General features: G+C 29.9%; 2 protein-coding genes across 2 annotated transcripts; one reads left to right on the forward strand and one right to left on the reverse strand.

Moving 5' to 3' along the window:
• The first annotated feature begins 517 nt into the window (after nt 1-517).
• On the forward strand, nt 518-1,869 carry LOC113367966 (mitochondrial inner membrane protease ATP23 homolog). The gene is given in 6 exon segments (XM_026609534.1): nt 518-592; nt 594-654; nt 720-765; nt 837-918; nt 1,315-1,539; nt 1,608-1,869. Coding segments are annotated over 6 exon segments (687 nt in total). The 3' UTR covers nt 1,806-1,869.
• A 630-nt stretch (nt 1,870-2,499) lies between these two features.
• Nucleotides 2,500-17,914, reverse strand: LOC113367421 (rho GTPase-activating protein 21-like). The gene is made up of 10 exons (XM_026609030.1): nt 17,606-17,914; nt 15,683-15,871; nt 13,063-13,201; nt 8,986-9,281; nt 8,704-8,868; nt 8,214-8,588; nt 7,897-8,029; nt 7,287-7,558; nt 5,682-5,739; nt 2,500-3,988 (listed from the first exon to the last, which is right to left on the reverse strand). Exons 1-10 carry the CDS (start codon nt 17,912-17,914, stop codon nt 2,742-2,744), a joined length of 3,183 nt encoding a protein of 1,060 aa, XP_026464815.1. The 3' UTR covers nt 2,500-2,741.
• Between the last annotated feature and the right edge of the window lie 6,839 nt (nt 17,915-24,753).

Here is a 24,753-nt window from a genome sequence, read left to right on the forward strand (position 1 = left end):
CATTTGAATTTTATTTTTGACAATATCTTATTAGACATATTATTTAAATTATTTAGAATTATGATTAGACGAATATAATATAAATTATCTTACGACGGTGTATTAAGTTTAAAATAGATTTAGCAAGTTAAACAGTTTGGTTAAATTTATAACAATTTTCAATATAAATTTAACAGGGTTGAATACGCTCATTATTATATTCTATTAGTTTTATTGGAAAGGTATATATACTTCGTTTATATGTTACTTCTTAAGATAATCTTATTTTATAACCCTTGCCGCTAATATACATGTCATGAATTATAGGTTATATTATATAATTGTTCAATTATTAATGAATGTAAAAAGATAACTAAAACTACTAACATTTTTTTGGCGTCCATTACATTTGCATAATATCTTGCAAATTTTCTTATCTATGATATCATGTCACCATTATAAAATTATTCCAGAATCTATAAAATGTTTGCGGATGCAGAAAATACAAACAGTTCTTCAAGTACAGAGAACAGAAAGAATGGGATACGATTTATACCCTGAACGTAGAGGCCAAAAATATTCACCTAGTTTGAAAAAATTATACTCGGATCGAAGGAAGAGAAAGTACAGATAAATTAAAATGTGAAAAAAATGTTTTTGCTTGTATTAAGAAAAGTAAGAAAAAATACTTTACAATAAATGTCATATTCAATAATAGAACAGAAACCTATTTTTTTAAGGTCCTATCGTAAAATTAATGATGGGTGCATTGAAAAGTTCCGGCTGGTGAGTTGCTTTTTGTAATTTAATTTTAAAAATTGATTATTTTTTTGATAATAATGATCTCAATAAAATAGTGAGATGGATATCCGAAGACATATATCGTGTGAAGTTTGTGATATTTCTGTAAGTGGGGGTTATGATCCGGAATTGAATCAGGTGAAATTTAAATTTTTTAGTTCATTCATTTATATAAGCATATATTTCATAATTTGGGAACATGATATAAAATTGCTGTTAGTCGAAACTAAAAAATTCCAATGGCTCTGGGATGTTCTATAAAAGCAAAATAATTATCAAATGCAGTCATTTTCTGACAATGACTTCAGTACAATGCTTTCACTAAATTTATTAGTTTTAGTTTCAATGAAAGCATTTTAACTGAGTCCATAAATTAAAGTGAATATGGCATATTCACATTTTTCTGTTATCTTTCATGGTCAGTGTCAACTTTACTCCATATGAATATAAATAAGATTCCTTCACTTGCAGAAGTGTTTGTTGCATTATTATTATGTTATTTTGCCTAATGTATTGTTTTCTTTGTCAGTGTAGATAGTTATTTGTCAGAATGTGGCTAGATCACAAGGAATGGTCCAAGGTGTCCTAACACATGAAATGATACATATGTTTGATTTTTGTCGAAATGAACTTGACTTTAAGAACATTGATCATTTAGCCTGTACAGAAATCAGGGCTGCTAACTTAACTCACTGCTCGTTCTTGAGTGCATGGGGCCAAGGAGATGCCTCAATATTTAATGTAAAAGAAGCTCATCAGGTAATAAATAAAATCTCGTATGAGAGTGGCCATAAAAATATTACATTCGAAATTTATTGTTTATTTAGAACTGTGTGAAAACAAAAGCTCTGAACTCAGTATTAGCCGTACGAAATGTAACTCGAGATCAAGCAATAGATGCTGTAGAACGAGTATTTCCAAAATGCTATGCAGATTTAGAACCAATAGGCAGGAGAGTGCGTCGAAATTCTAGAGATATGGATAAAGCGTATATGGAAGGACCTATGTATGGCTATGATGTATAAGATTGGAAGTACATGTAGTATTGAAAATAAATATTTAATAAAACATCAAAAATATATTTACAATTAGTGAACTTTTAATACAGGCAAGTCTACTGACAAACTAATGTAATCTTGGTTAACCACTTATTTTCAGGTTTCCTTTAATTCAACCACTTATAATTAGCCATAACCCATTCATACTAACTAAAGCGTGATTCAAATTTATTACATATAGACTTGCAATCAATTCATTTTAAAGTCTTAAATAAAATTTTACAATTATATATAATTGAATACTTGAATTTATACATCTCCAAACACTCTACAAATATTCTGTGATTAATAATTTAAATATAATCTTAGTTCATAAAATGTAACTTTTTTATTACATGTATGAATATTTGGTGTTTCCTAACGTGTATTTGTAAATTTAAATGCTGGATAGTTTTCTATGTGAAATCCAGTAAAAAAGCATCATATGCTTTTATTTCCCAAGCATTTACCTTGAATACATTCATTAATATTACATAAATTTTAAGAAAAAAAATATCACAAATTTAAAATCATTTTCATTCACTTAACATAATCTGATTTCATGGTTTTTATACCTAATATTTATATAAAATATTTTCATTAGTTGAAATAATAAAAATATGTATATGAACAAAACATAAATATAAGTTAATGTTATTAATAGATTTCTAAACTTGGTTCCGATGTTAGAAAGATATGCATAATATTTAGCAATTACATTTAAGCAACAATAAATAATTGACATGTTTTCAAAAATTGTTAACAATGGTTTGGTGTTTTGTGTTTTCATAAGCTATATTACGTTCTCTTACATTTAAATATACACGATGATATCACATTGACACAAAAAATATTTATGAAACCCTTTATTTAATACTCTTCATTCGAAAAGAGAAAGTATTTAGATTTGCAGACAGAATGTGTTTATATATGTGACTCGAGGAAGTTATGACTTACTCGAATTTCTGCAATCATGTTACTTGGAGTTCTCATTCGTACTTCCAGTAAAAAACTGTCACGGGCGCAAGTTCCTAAATTTAAGTCAGGAGAACTAGTTCGCACCTGTTCTTTTCTAGCTTCTGATTCTTGAGAAGTTACATAGTCCTTAGTTCCTCCAACAGTATGTCTACGTTTTATACTTCTATTTTGACTACCATTCTTTCTCTTCAATTTAGTATCTTTTTTACCACAATTTTTACTAGAAAGTGTCATTTCTCTGGTTTTATAATTGGTTTGAGTCTTTTCAGACTTGGAAAGGCTTTCTGATCGCTTTAGTTTTATATCATCCTTTTTATTAAGACTCTCTGATCTTTTTAGTTTGTTTATGGGTGATTGAGTTCTATCATGTTTGTTCAAACTTTCTGAACGAAATAAAGACCCTGGCTTAACTGAAACTGTTGTAGATTTATCATTGTATAATCCTTCAGATGTTAAAGTTAAAGAAGTGCCCGCTTGATTTGAAGTTATATTAAGATTTATGTTAGATTCTGGTCCTTCGGTTGGTCTGTCCTGATTTGATATGTTCTCTTGGACCGTAGATTGCTTAGAAACATTATATGATAAAGTATTAGCGTCAGAAGTAGTATTGTTAGTATTTAAGGGCTTGACCACATTCACAGGTATCATAGAGTTGCTTTGAGATTTTAATAAAAAATTCCCTGTGTAAACGTTTTTATAATCTTTGCTTTTATTAGTACTGGTTGCAGATTCCGATCCTGATATGCTTTGTGAGGATACGTCGTGTAAATTTTGATGATCATCATTTTCTTTTAAGTCTGATTGATCTGATCTTAAGCTATCCATAGTATCATTGCTCTCACAACTTTGGGTGCTGACACTGTGGCAGGATTGTTGGCTGGAGATGGTCGAACTTGTAGAAGCATAGTCTACGATATCACGATCATGAATTTTATTTTGATTTGGGTGATCTATATGTTCCTGGTCATAGATGAGAGAGGTATTTAAAGGTTGCTGATTATGCTGCCCATGGGAGGAGCTTCTGAAACGTCTATGCCAACTAGGATCACGAAGTCGGCTCGGTGAGCCGTGAGGTTTTTCTGGACTTTCATCTGCGTAAGGTATGTTATCAGGACCAGAAAGTGGATTTAAACATGTCGGCGAGTTTAAGAGGCGATCGAATGTTGACTGAATGTCGGACACCATATCAGAACCTAAAGGAATTAAGAAATAGTTATAAGTTCGAATCACACCAACGTGCGTAATGACACGAATATCTATACTAATTACATAACATAGGTTTCTACAAAAATTATAACAATATGAGGTGACTGAGAAACCGTTATATATTCTCAGTCCCTTAAATTAAAATATTTTTATGTCTTATATTTGTTGAATATGCGTAATGTTTTTTCATCTACAATCAAAAAAATATAAACGAAAATTTAGATGCCAACTATAATAAGATCAAGTCACACAAAATTTACAGGTTAACATATAAAGTTAAAATAATAAATTTATTAATATAAAAACACCAAAACTATTATCAGTAAATATTAAATTTATAAGTTATTATATCAAGCTATATCCAGATTTACGCCATAAAGCTAACAAAAAGACGAGATAGTAAATAAACATAAATTAATGCACAAATTATTAGAATCAGATACAGTATTTATGCAAACCAGCAAATATTTAATGCTTAATTAATTATTAAAAGAATGCTTATAAAACATTGATGATGCGTTCAAGTCTGAAAAAATAGCGTCACATTTTTGATAAATGTAACAAATCTCAAAGCAGAAATCTCGCAATCAGGAATTAATTTAAACAAATTAATATAGCGTTAATGGGAAAATTAGCTTTGGTTAGTCGGTGAAAAAGTATGAAGTTTTCATTAGTCAACGTCTAAGTTCTGTGCAAACGAATATGGTACCTTCGATTTTAGGGCCTTTTGCGTGGTGGCCTTATAGGTATCTGATTCATGACGGTACCTAATGATGATCGATAAAAATCAACATTTAAGAAACCACAATGATATCAATTATTTGTATTTTACAAATGCGATGTTGTGTTTTCGAAGTCAGTAAAAATACTATGTATTTATCTGGATTAAAAAAAATTCGAAGTTAATGATTTTTATTCCTAATTTTATTATTATTATTTTATTTAATAAAAAGCAATATATATATATATATATATAATATATATATATATATATATATATATATATATATATATAAGGTATGTATGAAATAAAACAGAAAAACGTGTATATGATAGACAAATGAGAAACTTGTAAATGATTTTGAACCAGTTAAATAACCGGTTAATAAATGAACCATGATTAAACTTATTGAATAAACAATTTAAAATTTCTGAAATGCATTAAAAATTTGCAATCAATTTTGATAAGGTAGTTTCATTGGTGCTACTTACTATAACTGTAGCATTAATAAAATAACGGTTTTAAATTTGAACTATTATATAATAATTTTCTAAATAAAAAACAATAAGATTTTCAATAAAGTTCAACCTTTTCAGAATGAAAGCATAAATAAAAGGATAAGAAAATAGACCCTTAGGGCGGACAAATAGACATAATAAATGGAAATGCGGTATAAAGCCCTATTTCTAGCACTATATATGTATTTAGAAAATAAAATCTAAATTGAATAATTTCATAATTTATATTATTTCTTTTCGCATCACTTTCATATCAGCCCTATTTGATCTAGTATCTGACGTCTAAAATTCATTAAGTTCGTTTATTTTTACTTCGTGCATATGATAAATGAATAATTAGGCAATTATTAAAATCGATTTAAAATAAAAAGAATTATATGCAATAAAAATAGTCCCTCGCTCCACTATAGATAATTATATAGTCATTATTGGGGTACTTACATCCACTATTCAACTCCAAACTCTTCCTGTTTTCCGTACTGTCTTGAGATTTATCATCCTGAAATAAAAAAATAATTTGATATTACTTATATTTTTAAATCATAATTATTAAATCATTCACCTCTCATATGATAAATTACAGAAATAAAATATATATATATATATCTTTATGTTTAAAAGGTCTTGTAATTATTCAGGCAAATCTTCAGTAAATGAGGTAAAATACAGGTATATGTGCAATTAATATCTAATTATACATATATGTAGATATACTTATAAATAACTATAAAAAAACTTATCAATTGTATGTACATATAAATGAACTTAGGAAAAAAATATATTTAATGTACATTTTACTATACTATTTTTTTTTGACTGCACTTGCTAATACTTTATACAAGAGTATGTTATTGAATTTTTAATTGTTAACCGCCAAAATATATTTTGAACCCTTATTAATAAGAAATGAGTAATAATCAATTTTCTTTAAAATTTTCCTTTCTTCTCGGTAGCTCATACGAAATTGTATAGCTTAAAAATAAAGAAAGAAGTTCTACAAGTTTATTTAGATTTTGTTATTTAGTAAAAAGGAGTAGATTTACTACTTAAATAAAAACTGAACCCATAATGCTATTACCATTTATACTTGTTTATCTATGGCTATTACTATGGTACACGAAAACATTGTATATGTAGATAAATATATAATAATTGGTGCATTAATTTGTGAATACACTTTGATACCATTAAATATTGTGAACATGCCAAACATTTAAACTTGCTTCAAGGTGGGTATTTATCATCAGTGTGCCATGAAAAACTGTTCTGCATTAAGTGTAATATGATCAAATAATTGAATTTATATTAACATTCAAAAGTTAACAAAAAATTACAAAATAACAATTTAGGAACAGTATTGCAATGACTGGTGCAACTTAGAAGTTAAAAAATTAATTATGTTTAAATTTTTCTTAAAGGTATTTGTAATTCAGCTTCGTGCAAATGCAATATAAGAACGCAATGTATCTTACCCGACAAAATGTCAGACTATAGTAGTAATCGAGCAACAAGGCATCGCCAGAAAGTCGTGCGACAAATTCGTCACACTGTCCTATATATAAAAATAAATATTCAAATATTTTCGAATAATTGCAAATCATAGAAATACTGTTCACCAACAAATTGTATATTCTGTAATTGATATAAATTATGAATTTATTTGTACTTTTACTTATTTCGCACTTACCACAATTAAATAATAAATAATTTGAAATTTTCCTTACATACAACATATATGTACTTCATTTATCTAATATGAATGCAATCAGGTAATGATCATGATTAATACTTGCTTGCATTCATATTGAATAAATGAAGTCGGGTAATTACCACTGGGGTAAGTTCGACCAATCAACTTTTAATAAATTGTTATAGTTAATCACGACCTTGAAGACTTCTGCACATGCAGTTGCAATATAAGAAAGCAATGCATCTTACCCAACAAAATATCATATTGTTAAAATAAATATTAAATTCAATTGTATCTGAGATCAGTTTTAGATACTAAGAATAGATATTTTTTGCATGTTATTATTTCAAACAAACCTGAATTAAGCTGTTGCTTTCCTCGTGATATGTACTGCTGCTGTGACTAGATGAGCTATGAGTACTTGTCGTTGTCACCCTGGTCAACGAACAAGCAGAGTTCAATCTTTCAGAATTTGAAATTTCTCTGAAACTATTCAGGTCGTCGCTTCGTTGAATTTTTCCATCGCCGCTTACGCTCATTTCGCCAAAAGATTGATTTTCCGTGTGGACGCTTGGTATTGGCGCTGTCTTTGTCCTGCCTAAAACTTTCTGCCGTTTCTTGGCCGCAGCTAAAAAAATAACGTGATATCATAATTTATAAATTGAAAAATTCACGCACATTAGACTATAAGCCTTCTTTCACATACACATACACCTCACGTGTGTAAGAATGTCGCCTATAGACGACAACCGCATAACTACCTGTGTGTACGGGTGTCATCTATGGACGACATCCATTGTGTCACCCCTTGCTTGAGCTTTTATCATTCTGATTGTGAATTAAATATTGAAACGTCAGGGTATCATCTTTGATACCCAATAAAACAAAATAAAATAAACTAAATACATTATTGTAAATGCACATATTTTATGAGAATTTTGTAAGATTTTTAATTAATTTCATTACCTTCTACTTTTGTAACATTTTCTAATAGCAAAGTTTTTGCAGGTGGCGTTTGCGTAACAGGCGCATCAGTTGTCACTTCAGGAATTAATTCAGGAAGTTCGTTGCTTTCTGGAGGGCTGAAAAACCAATCAACCTGGAAAAATAAGAAAATCATTTAGAAAAATATTACCAATTATAATTAAACAGGTAATTAGAGTTATAATATTTGTTTGTGATTCTAAACTTGTTTGTCCAAATAAATTAATTAGTTTTTTACTGTCAACTAGAATCTCCCAGAATCATCTTTACATCAAAATTAGATTGTTAATGAAACTTACATAATTGAGTACACTTTCAACTATTCGGCACTGGTGACTCATGTCATTAACCATTGTGGCTAAGCTGTCTTCATTCGCCTTAACTAGCGTTGGTCCAAAAACAATAGCCAAATTGCGGGCTTCCATTTTGTTAACAGAACTATTGCAAACCACTCTCCTCAAATGTAGCATTAAATGGCGCAGGGTTTCATAATGATGTGGAGGCAGTTTGCGTAGCAGCAACCGCAAAGATACCAAACGTTCAGTTTGTCCAACCGATTTATCCGCTGCTATCAGTAATGGATACAAATTAGCGGTTAGCAACGAATCGGGCAGTCTCCTGAAGAATGATTTCAGCAACGAACTTATTACGTTGACGTCGTTCCATCGAGGATCCTAATAAAAGAAATCACCAAAGTGATTAATTTCGAAACAAAATAGGTTGACTACCCTATTTAGATCATTGGAATACTATTGATCAAATATATTTAAAGTTTTTTTTATGACTTACCTGCATATCCTCTTCAGTAAGCCCTCTACTGGCCATGTTTGTGAGTGCCTGAACGGCTGCTGTGTTGCCGGGCACACGATAAATACCCATGACGTCTAATCCTCGAGCTTCTACGACGCTCGTGCAGAAATCGACCAGACGAGGAACAAATGGGTTATCAGCACTCTGTTGAAAAATGATATATTTTATTCATTACCTAGTTTAAAACCTAGTACCTATTACCTAGTTTCAGAACTTAGTTTATTTCAGAAAAAAATATTACTATTGATTACAATAACTTACAGGTGGACAGAGCTCAATAGGCACGCCTATGCACCGTCCACTGTCTGGCCCTGGTGATGTAGGACTTTGGCCACCTGAGCCTCCCACGGCTGCTCCCTGCATTCGTCTCAATTGGCGGGCGACTCGTCCTTTCCATGTTTTACTTTTTGGGCTGCCCCCTTGCGTTTGTTGCTGCTGGGGCACTGGTTGCGGCAGCTGGTTTGCTTGAGGTTGCTGTTGTTGATTATTGGATGGCTGCTCAATTAAAGAGTTTGCGGGCAAAGTTGCTTTACGCGTTTTGTTTACAGGAGATTGACCTACAGAGAAAAATTCATTTGTTTCATGAAAAAATATATGCGTATATAATATATTATTAAATAATAATTAATAATACTTATTATAATTATATTTTATATTTACAATTTTTTATTACTATCATTATTATCGATTTGATTTCTTTGTAATTAATTTTCATTTTTCGTTTGGTTTTAAATAATGTATTATCATATGAACAATATGACAGCGAACACACTTTCTTTTATTATTTTTTAAGGGTTTTTCTGGACCAGACTTTCTGGTGTGAAGTTTTCAAAAAATCGATTTATTTTTTCCGCACATTTTCAATGTTTAACTGTTCAAGAATATGTGTATAAGAGGATTTTTCAAAATTCAAATTATTTTCTTAGATATGGCACCATTTTCTTAGTTTGAGCACCATAATTCTCATCTGTTTCGTTCCTACGCACGACTTCAAACACATTTTTCTCGAAACTGTCTTTCTCGATACGATACCCACGATTTCTCAACTTCTACTGGACCGATTTACTTGAAATTTTTACAGAGTCTTCTTTATAGACTTCTCTTCAGTTTGAACTATGCTCATTCCCAAATTCAGATTTTTAGTACATTTAAAAAAATCGACAATGTAAATAAAGTTTGAAAAATTTGTACATAGCTCATACAATTACGACATTATTATAGATCTAGAATAATAACATATATATATATATATATATATATATATATATATATATATTTCTTCAGATTATTTGGAGAGCTAAAAATCATTGCAAAAATATATGGGCATAGTCAGATGTCAATTGCCCCTCCCCCCAATTCATCACCTTTTAGAATTAAATTTCTATGACTATTTTTAATTTTTATTATTTTCTCAAAACATTGATTAATAAATTATAAAAAAAATATGATAAAAATATTGTATGCTTTTTTAGGGCCTTCAAAACGGCATAAAATAATTGCCTAAACTAAAGCAAATACACCCTTAATATATATATATATATATATATATATATATATATATATATATATATATTTTTGAATAGTCTTGAATTTGATGTTGATATATATGTTTAATTTGAGTTTAATAATCGGGCGTAACATCAATAAAAATAGTATGAGTTTTTTTAAAAATTTATTTATTTAAAATCCATACGTTTCGGCTAGCATCTTAGCCATCATTCAGTGGTAATCAAGTTAACTATAAAAATTGAAACTAAATAAATTATATGAAAGGAAATTTTGTGGAAAAACAATAATAATAATAATAGTAATAAAACACTTACAATTTTGTATCCTAATATAGCATATGAAACCATTATTAATCCATGGTATGAGTATGTGCACATTGATAAGATATATATTTTTTAACACAAACATCACAAATGGTAAAACACACTAATAATCATGATAACTTAACAAGTTGTCGAAACTATGTATTTACTCTTTGGAGTTTAGGATAGAAATGTCACATTTTTCTCAAAGCAGTTTTTAGCATGTGTTGATATTTTTTGGAAAATTTAAAAGGCGATGGGATTTTGTTATTTTTTAAGGAATTTTGACACGCTATTAAGAAACCACGTGTTCGTTTCGATAAGGGCCGTATTGTCATTGCGTTTATTTATGACTCTGTCGTTATGTAATTGTAAAAACAACCCCTCAGCGAATCTTCTTTTAATTGTATTCTCTTCAAAATGTAAAATTTTAGGGTTAAAAAAATCGATATTATGATTTAAATTTTTAATATGCTCAGTTAACATTGTTTTAAATTGCTTAGGATTTTTTGAATTATTTTTGTGTTGATTAAGGCGTTTACTCAGGTTTTGGCTAGTTTCTCCAATATAAAAGAGTTCGCAATTAGAGCAATTAATTTGATATACTAAATTCCTGAGGCGGTCAAAATTGAACTTAGATTTCATTTGTGTAAAAGTTGAACTAAGGGTTGCATCACAATTACATACCAACAGAATGCCACATTGTTGAAATAGTTTTTTCCACGAGAAATATAAATCTTTTACGTACGGTAGGCAAATGACACCAGTATATGATTCTAAGTCTAAGCGGTTTTTATGGTCTGTGAGGTCTTTTTGTTTGTTAAAAATGTAACTGCGTCTGTTATTTATGACCGAGTTGATTATGTTCGTAGGATATGAGTTGTTTTTCAGTGTGTTTATAACCAGGTCAATGTTCGTGTCCCAGAAGTTTTTGTCAGATAGTAATATGGCGTGGTCTGTTAAATTTATTATTGTCGCAATTTTCATTTTAAGAGGGTGGTATGAGTGGTAATTTATGTATCGTCCGGAGCTAGTTGGTTTCTGGTACCAGTTAGTAATTAGTCGGTGGTCATTTGTACGTATGAGTCTGATGTCTAGAAAGCTAAGCTAGCTTTCTAGACATCAGACTCATACGTACAAATGACCACCGACTAATTACTAACTGGTACCAGAAACCAACTAGCTCCGGACGATACATAAATTACCACTCATACCACCCTCTTAAAATGAAAATTGCGACAATAATAAATTTAACAGACCACGCCATATTACTATCTGACAAAAACTTCTGGGACACGAACATTGACCTGGTTATAAACACACTGAAAAACAACTCATATCCTACGAACATAATCAACTCGGTCATAAATAACAGACGCAGTTACATTTTTAACAAACAAAAAGACCTCACAGACCATAAAAACCGCTTAGACTTAGAATCATATACTGGTGTCATTTGCCTACCGTACGTAAAAGATTTATATTTCTCGTGGAAAAAACTATTTCAACAATGTGGCATTCTGTTGGTATGTAATTGTGATGCAACCCTTAGTTCAACTTTTACACAAATGAAATCTAAGTTCAATTTTGACCGCCTCAGGAATTTAGTATATCAAATTAATTGCTCTAATTGCGAACTCTTTTATATTGGAGAAACTAGCCAAAACCTGAGTAAACGCCTTAATCAACACAAAAATAATTCAAAAAATCCTAAGCAATTTAAAACAATGTTAACTGAGCATATTAAAAATTTAAATCATAATATCGATTTTTTTAACCCTAAAATTTTACATTTTGAAGAGAATACAATTAAAAGAAGATTCGCTGAGGGGTTGTTTTTACAATTACATAACGACAGAGTCATAAATAAACGCAATGACAATACGGCCCTTATCGAAACGAACACGTGGTTTCTTAATAGCGTGTCAAAATTCCTTAAAAAATAACAAAATCCCATCGCCTTTTAAATTTTCCAAAAAATATCAACACATGCTAAAAACTGCTTTGAGAAAAATGTGACATTTCTATCCTAAACTCCAAAGAGTAAATACATAGTTTCGACAACTTGTTAAGTTATCATGATTATTAGTGTGTTTTACCATTTGTGATGTTTGTGTTAAAAAATATATATCTTATCAATGTGCACATACTCATACCATGGATTAATAATGGTTTCATATGCTATATTAGGATACAAAATTGTAAGTGTTTTATTACTATTATTATTATTATTGTTTTTCCACAAAATTTCCTTTCATATAATTTATTTAGTTTCAATTTTTATAGTTAACTTGATTACCACTGAATGATGGCTAAGATGCTAGCCGAAACGTATGGATTTTAAATAAATAAATTTTTAAAAAAACTCATACTATTTTTATTGATGTTACGCCCGATTATTAAACTCAAATTAAACATATATATATATATATATATATATATGTAACTATTTAGAAGTTAATATTGTATTTACATGAGTTACAAAATCAATTATATCATATTCACGCATTTATATTTGTTTACTTACCAGTCGGCGAGCGACTTCTGAACTGTGGGAATTTTCTTGATGGTTTATGAGGGACTGATGTCGAAGCAGGAGCTGTTTGCGGTTCGGCCTGCTGCGAACCACTTCCTTCAGTTCCAACCTCATCGAGACCTTCTGTGCTCTGCAACGTATATTGTAATTGTTGTTATTTGTTCTAAATATTAACCACACTAACACTAATATTATCAAGAGATGTGATATTAGAAATATTACAAATATGAGTCCATTGATCTTGTAATTAACACTTTATGCCACTTAAGATATTCTTATTATCTAAAAGTGTATACGTATATGCTAATCCTTAATCTCTTAAACTTATTCCACTTTTTTCATTCGCATCGAAATATTTACTAGTTAAAACCATAATTATATGTAGTTAAAAAGCATGTATGTATATATATTTGTTTTCAACTGCTGTTCTTACAAAATATAAACTTAAACATACTTCATGTGAGCCTTTATCATATTCCTTAGAAAATTGCCTCCATATAAATGTGCCAAAAATAATTGCTATTTCTTCATAACTGTAATAAGCATCTCTCAACTCTGGTGTCTGGGTAAATTCAACCATATTTGAATCAAAATTCAACACTTCTCATTAAAATTTCATTTTTCATTAAAATTAATGCGCAATTTAAAACATACATTGTAAAAATGGCTCGCACTGATAACAAAAATACGAAATTATGAAAGTTATGCCATTCTGAATTTAAAGATTGTATATTGCGACTAATACTTACAAAAACATTAGCCAATTCGCTATCAAACGTTAAAGGATGTTATCATTGAATAATTAAAAATGAAGACTACGTGTTTATCTCTATCGGATATGTTATCTGTAAAATTCGCAAGATATGCAGCAATATAGATATGCAATCTAAAAATAATCGTTGTTATAAAAAGTTTTCAAAATATAAAATAAATCATTGAAATGTTTATTCTTGCAGTACCTGAGTATTAAAACGACTAGCGAAAGCGCCATTTAGAATAAACATTCCCATAAGAATATTGTGCGAAATCAAATTTAATTGATATAAACAGAAGTATAAGTTTTTGATAGAAATTATGTATTTCAAAATAATACATTGGTTTTATATAAAATTATCCTCTTATTCTAATTCATCGACTCTTGTGAATATATTTGCTCATAATACCCAATAAAATTAAACAGGAATGAATGAGCAATCTAGTAAGAAATTATTCCATTGCTGTTTTAAGTTTGAAGTTCTATGAAGAATTCATTCCATTTATTGGTAATTAGTACTTATCATAGAGTAAATTCAGATTTATAGTAAAATGATAAGATAAGTAAATCGAGTGACCGTATAGTGACTTCATTCACAGAACAATTATAATCATTATAAAACCTGCAACATTTGTTTATTATTTTGAAGATTTATTAACAGAAATTTTACCTGTTATTGTGCATCACTTCAATGTGTATTGATAAAATTCCAAATGCAATACCTAAGCATACATTCATACAAACTCATATGCATAATGGAATAGATGAATATATGTGCATACATAGTCACAAGTACACGTACAATTATACATATAATAATCGGTAGTACTCACAGAACTTACAATATATTTGGTGAGGATCACAATGATTAATTTGATATTGAGTGGACTGTAAATTATAAATATTCCATCACCATAAGATATGTGAATAAAACCACTATTTAGTTTATGATATATATTGATCTTCACTCTATAACCTCTTTCCCTCGTTACTTTTGCTAGTCTCCCTTACTATTATAAGTTACAGGTATTTATACTCATACAATTGTATCCCCTACCAGTCCTACCACGAAAGGTCCCGAGTTAAATAGAAAAAGCCCTGAAAAAATCTTGACCAATATTATAGTAGATATAATATTATTATTACAATAGCGTGAAAGATTTCCCATTGTCATTTCGCACCGCAGTGCCCGAGATGGGCAATTTTCAATTGGAAACATATTTTTGATCTGCTTTTTCAAGCGAAAATGGACATCGCTACTGCACGACGTCAGGTTATCCTTTGATACGAGTCCGTGAGCTGAACCATTACACCCATGCAACTAAATAGTGCAGTACTCGTACTACTCATTATATATTTAGTAAAAATCTGAACTGCAACTAAATGATATTTTAAGTATCAATATTATTATTGCAAAAAATTTGTGAAAATGCTGTTGTTGGAATAATTGTATAACGCATAGAATACATATATCATTTTCCGTTTCAGTTCTTAGGTTTCTATTTTATGGTATTATCAAACAATTAGTCAACATCAGTTTTTTACTTTCTAGATGCTCAATTGCCGTAATCAAACATGTTTGAGAAGTGATAAACTAAGTAGTAACATGCATATATCTTTCTCGAGCTAAGTTTTAAAATGAGAAGAAATCACGAATAACGCACTGTGCATTCTGAATATGTATACACAATAAATAAACTTAGGATATTATTCTCTAAAACTGAAAGAACTCCTAAGTATACAACAACTTTGTAGTAGTTGCAAAAGCAACTTATTATTCAATGAAAAATGAAAATTAAGTATGGCATAATTAATATTATTAAATTTCATTTTCGCATTATTATGATGAGTACTTACAGCGCTAACTTTCGCACCAGCATCGTGCATCGCTCGTAACCAGTGCCGCATATCAGCCGGCCCTTCCGCCTGCAGCAGCAGCTCTGCTCCTGGTGCTGCGAATCGTAGCACATGTCTCCGCTTTGTGTAATCTGCTGCTACGTCAACAGAGGCAGAACTCAACTCGAGTGGTGGGAACGATTCGGGCGTCTGAAAGGAAAAATATTTATTTTAGTCAATCATAATTAAATTCACAAAATATTAATTTAATTTATTTATTAAGATTTAGACGTTTGGCAAACTTTTGCCATGGTTCCAAAATAATTACATAAATTTTTAAAAAACTTATATTTACATTTATTTTGGTCTCAAATTAAAAAATAAACAATTTTGTTTTTTTGATATTTTCAAAGTTTAAGGGGGTATTCTAGTGTAGAAATTCAAAAAAATCGATTTTTTTTATTTCACATCTTCAAAGTTTAACTATCTAAGAATATGGGTACGAGATGGTTTTGGAAAATTTGAATTATTTTCGAGGATATAGGCATTTTACAGACTCGGTCTCCATACTGGTTTGGCTTTCCGCAAAACTTTAAATGCGTTTTTCTCAGAACAGACTTTTTCAGTACTGTTGACACGATTTCTCGAGTTTTAATCGACCGATTTACTTGAAATGTTCAGAGAGTCTTGTTTATAGACCTATCTATAGCCCGAACTAGGATTATCCCCAATTCCAATTTTTACTATTTTTAAAAAATTCGAGAAACTCAAAATAACAGTAAAAAAACAATTTTTCAAACAGTCGCCAATTTGTAAAAAAAATTTCTCATCGCTAGTTCGGGCGATTGCGACATCATTGTAGATTAATAATCTTTTTGATAGTAATGATGTCAAGACTGAGGTGCCAATTTTTTGAGACCACCCACCCATTTCATCAGCAGCCAGTTTTTACAATTTTCAACTTTTTAATTTTTGTTTTGCATTTTATTAATATTAATAAACAAGTGGTAAAAAATGGATAGTAAAAACATTCATTGCTTTCTTTTACGACACTTTAAAAATGACCTAAAATTCATCGCTCTATACTAGAATACCCCCTTAACAGTTCAAGAATATGTAAAATTTAAATTCTTTTCGGAGAAATAGCTGTTTGACGACGATAATCCTGATCTGTTTCTTTCCGCCGCAAAAATTTAAATACTTTTTTCTCGAAACTATCTATTTCAATACGATTCCTATGATACAATGCACTACGCTCATCTACAAATTTGGTTTTTTAACATTTAAAAACAAATCTAGAACATCAAAAAAAGTTGTAAAAAAATATTTTATGACAGTTGCTATTTTGTGAAAAAATATTTTTATAACTTGTCCGTAGTTCATACAATGGCGACATTATTCTAGATTAATAATATCTTGATATTTCAGATTATTTGGAGCGCTAAAACTAGTGATATGATCAGATGCTAACATTTAGAGATCCCTTACTTCAACACTCTCGAGAATTAAAAATTTATGAGAATTTTTACATCTTCTTTATAATCTTAAAACATTAATCAATAACTTGCAAACAAATACAGTAAAAATATTGTTTGTTTTTTTACAGCCTTTTAGAACTTTTCAAAAATCGCGTAATGTCTCTAGAACAAAACACCCCTTAATTTAATATAATTTTATTATTAATTCAAAATAAGTCTAAAAATCATATAAGCTTTGGCACAATATTATGGCCTTAATGAAATAATCTGAACACAAATAAATACAATAAACACTATACAAATGCCACTGTAAAACCATAGATTTTACATTTAACTTTGGTGCATAACATGTATATGACTTTGTTCAAAAATATTTAATAGAATAGAGCAGTAACTCGTTGTCAGTAGAAAGTGTTTTTTCTTATAATGATAATCTTTGTTTGCTTGAATACTTCAACAGCCCTACCCAAGAACCAGTCGAACCCCAACGTCGAAGTTTCCTGGTGATAAGTCCATTAGCGAATTGCGACCTCAAACATAGCCACGCATTGCTGTGCGAAGAGCCGCATTTCATCGTATGTGTAGCAGCAGGTACTGGTGGGTTTCGTAAACCAAGATCTGGTACCCGTGAAATTTTGGACGCATTGGGCTCGGAAACGCGCGGCGGGAGCGTATCAGCCCGACCGCGCGCCCTTCTTCCGCGTTCGCCGGCTGCCCACGACGAACCATCGTAAAGTGTATCGCAAGAGGTCATGCGGCACAAAGACGGCGACATAACCAGTGATTTAGAATTGCGGAAAAGGCACTTCGTTGTTGACCAGGAATTTAGATGAGAATGTCATGCATGTAGTAATCCATCTAATATCACATTTCTTTCCAGTGTTATTTCAGATTTTATCAACTTTTATATGATTTACACAACATGTATTAGATTTAGTTATCAAAGGCACATTTTATTGTTCTGTATTCACTGTCTTGGCATACATCTCTATTAATAATTTTATCAAAGAACACCCTTATATTTATTCATTACTACAATTTTAAATATTTAATTTTTTCAAAATAATGCTTCCCACGTAATTATATCAAACATGATTTTATTAGAAGTTTTAGATCAAATTATAAATTATTTTATATTTACCATTGCTCTATTTCACATTTAATTAATAATATTTCATTAATCGTTGACTATAATCAGTATAATTTATAGATATCTATAAATATAGCAGACGGATATTATTTATCATTAGTAAACATAATTTTTAACTTCCCAGAGGATAAGTTGCAGTAATGAAAAAAAATCAGAAATGAATTTTTTTGCATATTTTTACGTTTTAGAGTCTCCTATACATTTTGGCATACCTAAAAAAATGGATGTATATCTGTGTGTATAGTATGTATTAGAGATGGGTAACTCACTCCGGAGTTATCACTCCGATATAACTTCTCCCTCGGAGTGAATCCAAGTGGAGTTGCCTCGTCGGATTTATCATATCCGACTTCCCTAAACTGGTACTAAATCTGTTACTGCATTTTTGCTTTGAGAAGGAAGCTGTCGCTTTCTCGTCTCACAGGCGGTTTTATGACCTTTTAGGTATACGTTTTTTTTCCAAAAATACAAAAATATTACTTAAAAGATACAGAACAATGAAATTGTGTTTAAGTGTGAATAGCTCCGATATATAATTTATTGAATAGTAAGGGGTCATATTTCTAATGACGACAATCTTTGGCAGTGAATGACGGCAATCAGGAATATACATACCGAAAAATACATTTAATCTGGTTTTTCCATAGCCTGAAATAACAATACTTTAGAGTGCAAAATATATCAGTGACGTCCACAGTATTTAGGCATAAAAAATATAGAGTATTAAATTTTTACTTTTACACAATTATATAATTGTTTAAAAGTAATAATATGCTGATCGAACTACCCGATATAATATTAATTCTCGAATGGAAATAGCAGAAGAAAAAATTAGAAAGCAGAAGTATTATTATTTGGTAAAAATATTTTATGATAAATGTTTTGCTTTTATTACAAAGTTAACTTCATTATTTTTATATAAAATTAATCCAAAAAATCAATTATTTTTTCATCAAAAGACAATAATTAAATTAAATTTGATTCTCAAGTTTTGCGTTTTTACTTTGGTCAGCACTGTTAAAATTACGAGTCATTGAGTCGATCATGTGGTCGACCGAAAAATTTTACAACTTGTCATTTATTTGTGAATTTTTTAGAAAAATTATTTTATTGATAATTTTTAATTTTATTTTATTCATAAATTTTCATTTTAAAAAATTAAATGGGATTTGACAAATCCTTAGATGCATAGACAACGCACTATAGAACACATTTGTGTCGAGTATTTCGGTTTCAAAGTGGTCGGAGTCGTGGAGTTGTTAAGCGGATATAACTCCTCCCTGAAGCGGAGTCAAATCCGAGTCGATCCGGCTTCGGATATGATAAGCCCATCTCTAGTACGTATGTATGTATGTATGTCCGGATATACATTTTCGTCCACAATTTTGAAATAACGCGGATCAACCTGAATTTGAATGTTTTAAAAGAAATTCGATTGGCATTGATGGGAAGACCTGCTGATTAGTTTTAGGCAAAGGCGAGCAAAATGTGACAAAAATGGCAATTGAGTTTTTGAAAGAACTTAGCGTCCCATTTGAATGAAAAACATTTCCCTTGTTTCGATGAAATGAAAAATTGGTTAAATTTGTGGAAAGACAGGTCGATTTCAAAGATCCAATTAAAAAATGTTGAAAAAAATGCCATTTCGAACATATTTAAAGTTAAAACCGATACCAATACTGCCTGACATCAGACCCGAGACGGGTATGGAACCTGATCGTGAGACCTCTGACTGAAGTTTCACACCTCTAACCAGTAAACCACGGAAAAATCAGTAAACATAAATAAACTGTAATTAAAAATTATTTACAACCGAAAGTAGTTTGATAGATTTAGATTACTCAAGCATGATGAAAGCTTGAATCAAACAAATAGCATTGATGCATTTCTATTATTCGATTGATTTACATGCTTTTTAATAGTAACATATTTATTGGCAATAAAAGCAACTTAATATAAATAGAATGACAGATGCGTTAGAAGAGAAAATACGAGTCCATTTAGCAAATAGCATTACATTATATCTTATCTTTACTATTTGAGACATGGAATTCAACTCACGGCGACCTCATTGAAAACAAAGTAATTAATTATTTACTAGAAATGATGTTTAGTGTGATCACATTATTCATTCCTGATCTATGTTGGAAAAGTCAGTAATCAACTACTTCCTTGCAATAGCATTATGCAATGGCATGAATATTAAATTAAATCCATGAAACAAGAATGCAATCTTATACTTTATTTAAATTCTGAAATAAACAATCATATAAATTTTAGTTAAAATAAAAGCTATTAATCTCTATACATTTTGAACCAAGGTTTAAGGTATGTTACCACCGTTAACGCGATTCAAGTGGTTTTATTGCTTTGTAAGGATAAATTACGCATTTATATACAAGCATACTAATAAAAAATATTCCAATGTCTGAAAATTTGGTACGTCCATTTTATGCATATAAGAAAAAACAAATAATGCCAGATATAAAAATATTTAAAAATAATATTGAAACAATAGAACCAGTCCAAAAACATAAATATCAGGGAAAGTTAAATGACACCATATAATTACACCAAGCTTTGAAAATAGCATCTCCCAAATTCGTCAAAATTAAATTTGAAATTTTATTGTGGATATTTAATACTGTCAGACATATCCATGATTATGGGATCATTCTGAACAATTGAAAAGGATCATTGACAAAAAAATACAGAATTGGCGTATACGATACGATGGAGTCACGCAATTCTTTTGGCGACGATTTCTAATTGCGATATCAGAATAATAATGTTGACAAACGCGATTGTATACTCCAGAGAGCTAATTATACCTGTTGTTCAAGAAAACGCCAGGGTAATGGGATTTCACCTTCAAAACACATGGTAATCAATGAGTAAATTATCTAAAAATATGTATTTGATAATTTTCTATAAGACCATGAAATTTGTATAAATTAAATATTAAGTAGTTTAATATTTGAATAAAAAAACATCAACAAAAAATGTAAAATGTAGCACCTACCACACAGTGATTGGATTATTTTGTAACAATTCAAATTTTATACAAAAGAAATGCCGTCAATTTATTGATATGCTTCAATTGCTTAATATTGTCAGTTACACGCAAGACTTGGATGAGTTATTTACCAAGTTTACTTTCAACAGAAAATGCCAAATTACTGATATATTGTTTATAGAGAATTAACTGTTCATAGCTCAATCATAACTAATATTTAGCAGGTCACATAAAAAACTTAAAATTGGAATTAGTGGTGTGAAAGTGCTTTCTACGAATGCTCACCATATGATAAATTTTCGACCACCACACTTCCCTACTATTATCCTTATATAACTATAAGAAATTGCTGGATTTTCACAAACTCATTTTATGTCTCCATGACTGAAACCCAAAAAGAATACTACAAGATTTTAAAATTGCAGGATTTATAAATGTCCTATAAATGTAGGATTTCATGCACTAATGAAGTAAAAGTTGTAAGAAAAAGTACATAACTAATAATGCATTTATAAAAGTTTTTTTTATAAAAATGAGTGTTATTTTCATAAAAGATTTCAAGTAGTTGAATTTTATAAATAAAAGATTTTTTGAGATATATATGTTTCAACTTCCCTATGATGTTGACTTTTAAAAGTTAATAACACGATTGTAAACCTAATTATTAACTTCCCGTTGGGTAAGGGCAAAAAAATCGAAAATAAAAATTTTAATATATAGGTTTCTGAACATTTTGGCATACCTTAGAAAAAAATGAATGTGTGTGTGCATGTATAAGCGGATACGATTTTTCGTCGACGATTTCGACAACACGGATCAACCAATTTGAATAATTCAAAAAACATTCGATTTCTATTGATAAGGAGACTTGCTGATTAGGTTTTGGCAAAGATAGGTTCAGTCCTATTTCGAAGATACGGGGCAAAAAGTGTAAAAAAATTGTGATTAAATTTTGGAGAGAACAAAGCGTCCAATTTTAATGATTCAAAAAACATTTTAATGGCATCGACGAAATGAAGAACTAATGCAATTTTTGGAAAAGCAGGTCTAGCCTTAAGGCACGATGCCATGCACCACTAGTTTAGTTATAATTATATACTATGTATACTATAACAATATTTCCTAGTTATATCATTATCCACATTCAATTAATTTCCTAATTATATCATTATCACACTTTTAACAAGGTGAATCTCCATCGCTTTGGAGATATATATATATATATATATATATATATATATATATATACATATATCTTTATTGATTTGGAAAACCCTGTAGAAAAGTTGCTACATTACTTATTCACTAAATCATTTTATTTCACAGCGTGTCTTCCCAACATAATTCTTTTACAAAACAATAGCTAGCGTTTGTCAACATCGCTCTGTATTTTTGTTTGTATTATTAATAGAAATCGCAAACTATCATAAAATTGATAAGAACAAATTACCAATAACATAGCAAATTAATAATAAGATTTATAGAAATATACAATACAAATATTTATACAGTTCAGCGAAGTGATTAAGTCGAGAATATTAAGATGATATGAAATGCGTGCATTGTACCAATAACAGCTTTCAACATACCAAATCAAGTGCACAGTGGCGAGAAATGATCGAAAAATATTTTTGCCAGGAAAAGTATTTTGTATAATAATTCTTAGAAATTCTTAATTAATAACTCAATTATTTATATGCATTTATAAAATATGCACTAAACGGTGCGTTTCATTTGCGAGCTCTAATTTCTATATTTTTAATTGTGAAATATCAAATCGCTAAATGATTTTATCTAGAATATATGAGCACTTATTTAATTTACTATATAAGTGAAATCATTTATAGATCGTGATTTTGCAATAAAATAAATGAATTATTAATATTATATGCTGTTAGAAGTTTTTGATCAAAATATCGAAATAGACAAATGTGAATATTAAATCTTGTATAAATTCGAATATAGAGTAGAGCGGGTCACAAAGATTCAACTTGACTTTGAGCAATTATATTGTGAAAACCAAACCAATTATATCACAACAAATAGCACATATCAAACAAACAACTATCTGACTATGTTTAGTAAAACACCCAGATAATTCATCATTGTAGAAATGCGTTTGTTCAAAAATTTGTTTCTATTTACCCCTTCGGCGGGGTAAATTGGGTCAGCCAGAGGGCAAACAGGTCCAATGTCTCATATTAATTTTTAAGAGATTTTACAAAATAATAGCTACATTATTCAACCAATGCAAAATTTCATCGGTGCATTTTTCAAATAGATAATACTGTAAACAACCTTGATCTGGTAATTCGTCAAAAATATTCATAAGCAGAGTTAGAACAACTATCTCTCTTTTTAACGCAAAATTTCTATTTTTAACTTAGTTTACTTTTTTATTTACTATTTTTCATTGTTTACACTTTTGTCAGGGTAAAAGTTTAGTTAGTCCTTTATACCTCACCCACGTGTGAAGCTTTTATAGAGGTTATATAAAAAACGGTTGAATCTAACTTAAAATTAACAATACATCTTATGAAACAATTAAATGACGTATACTTAAAAATTACATTGAAGTCTAGAAAACCAACGACAGTGCTCACAACCAAAACAAATGACAACAAAAGACAATACTTTTGTTTTGGATTTTCCAACATTGCCGTTTTCCTCCAGAGAGTAACGTCGTAAGAAGCAAGGTGATGACTAGTTGTACGTCTTTTGCCCTCTACTTTCAAATATTGTTGTTAATAAAGTCTTAACTTTACAGGTTTTTGAGATCTCGGTGGTGGACCTTTTTACTCGTAGACCATTAGGCCCCGCTCTACCCTATATGATGATGCGGCTACATATGTGTGTACCAGAAATATGAAAGCATTATACAAATTTAAATTAAATATAGATTTTGGTTCACGATGACGACACTTTCGTAACATATGTGAGTTATTTCGTGATTTTAAAAAATTATCGATTAAAATATTCGTCTAACCTAAAAACTTGAATTTAAATTTAAGGCAATTAATGGATTAGATAGGGAGAGTTTATATTATAAAAAGTATTGTTTGAATTTTAAACAATAACAAAAAGTCTTAAGCGAAATGAACCTGCAGACGAACTACAACTTTCATATATATTTAAAAATTATTATTACTAAAAATAGTAATGCAAGATGAATATCCATTCCTAGCAATAGCTAGGGAAAAATAGAGAGCGATAAGAGATTTATGCCAAAACCTTTGCACGTCATTTCCTAAGATGCGTGCACACTAAATTTTTATATCGACTGGAACAAAAATACACAAAGCTGTTTATTTGATGTTCCGAAAACGCGTGAATCCAAATTGACCGGCTGCAAACGCTCTTAAAAGCTCCAGTTTCAACATATCTAGGGCTATTCTCAAGTAAATCATAAATATAAAATCGACATTATTGCATTAAAATACTTAATGTT

Source organism: Ctenocephalides felis, unplaced genomic scaffold, assembly GCF_003426905.1.
Source record: "Ctenocephalides felis isolate EL2017-DRISC unplaced genomic scaffold, ASM342690v1 CF-g0.4_SCAFFOLD_01170, whole genome shotgun sequence".
Taxonomy (NCBI): Eukaryota; Metazoa; Arthropoda; class Insecta; order Siphonaptera; family Pulicidae; genus Ctenocephalides; species Ctenocephalides felis.

Coding starts and splice junctions, on each gene's coding strand:
- LOC113367421 (XM_026609030.1), bottom strand. CDS start 17,914: ATGTCGCCGTCTTTGTGCCGCATGACCTCTTGCGATACACTTTACGAT. Junction 13,202..15,682: donor CTGGTGCGAAAGTTAGCGCT/GTAAGTACTCAT, acceptor TATACGTTGCAG/AGCACAGAAGGTCTCGATGA. Junction 8,030..8,213: donor TTGAAAGTGTACTCAATTAT/GTAAGTTTCATT, acceptor TTATTTTTCCAG/GTTGATTGGTTTTTCAGCCC.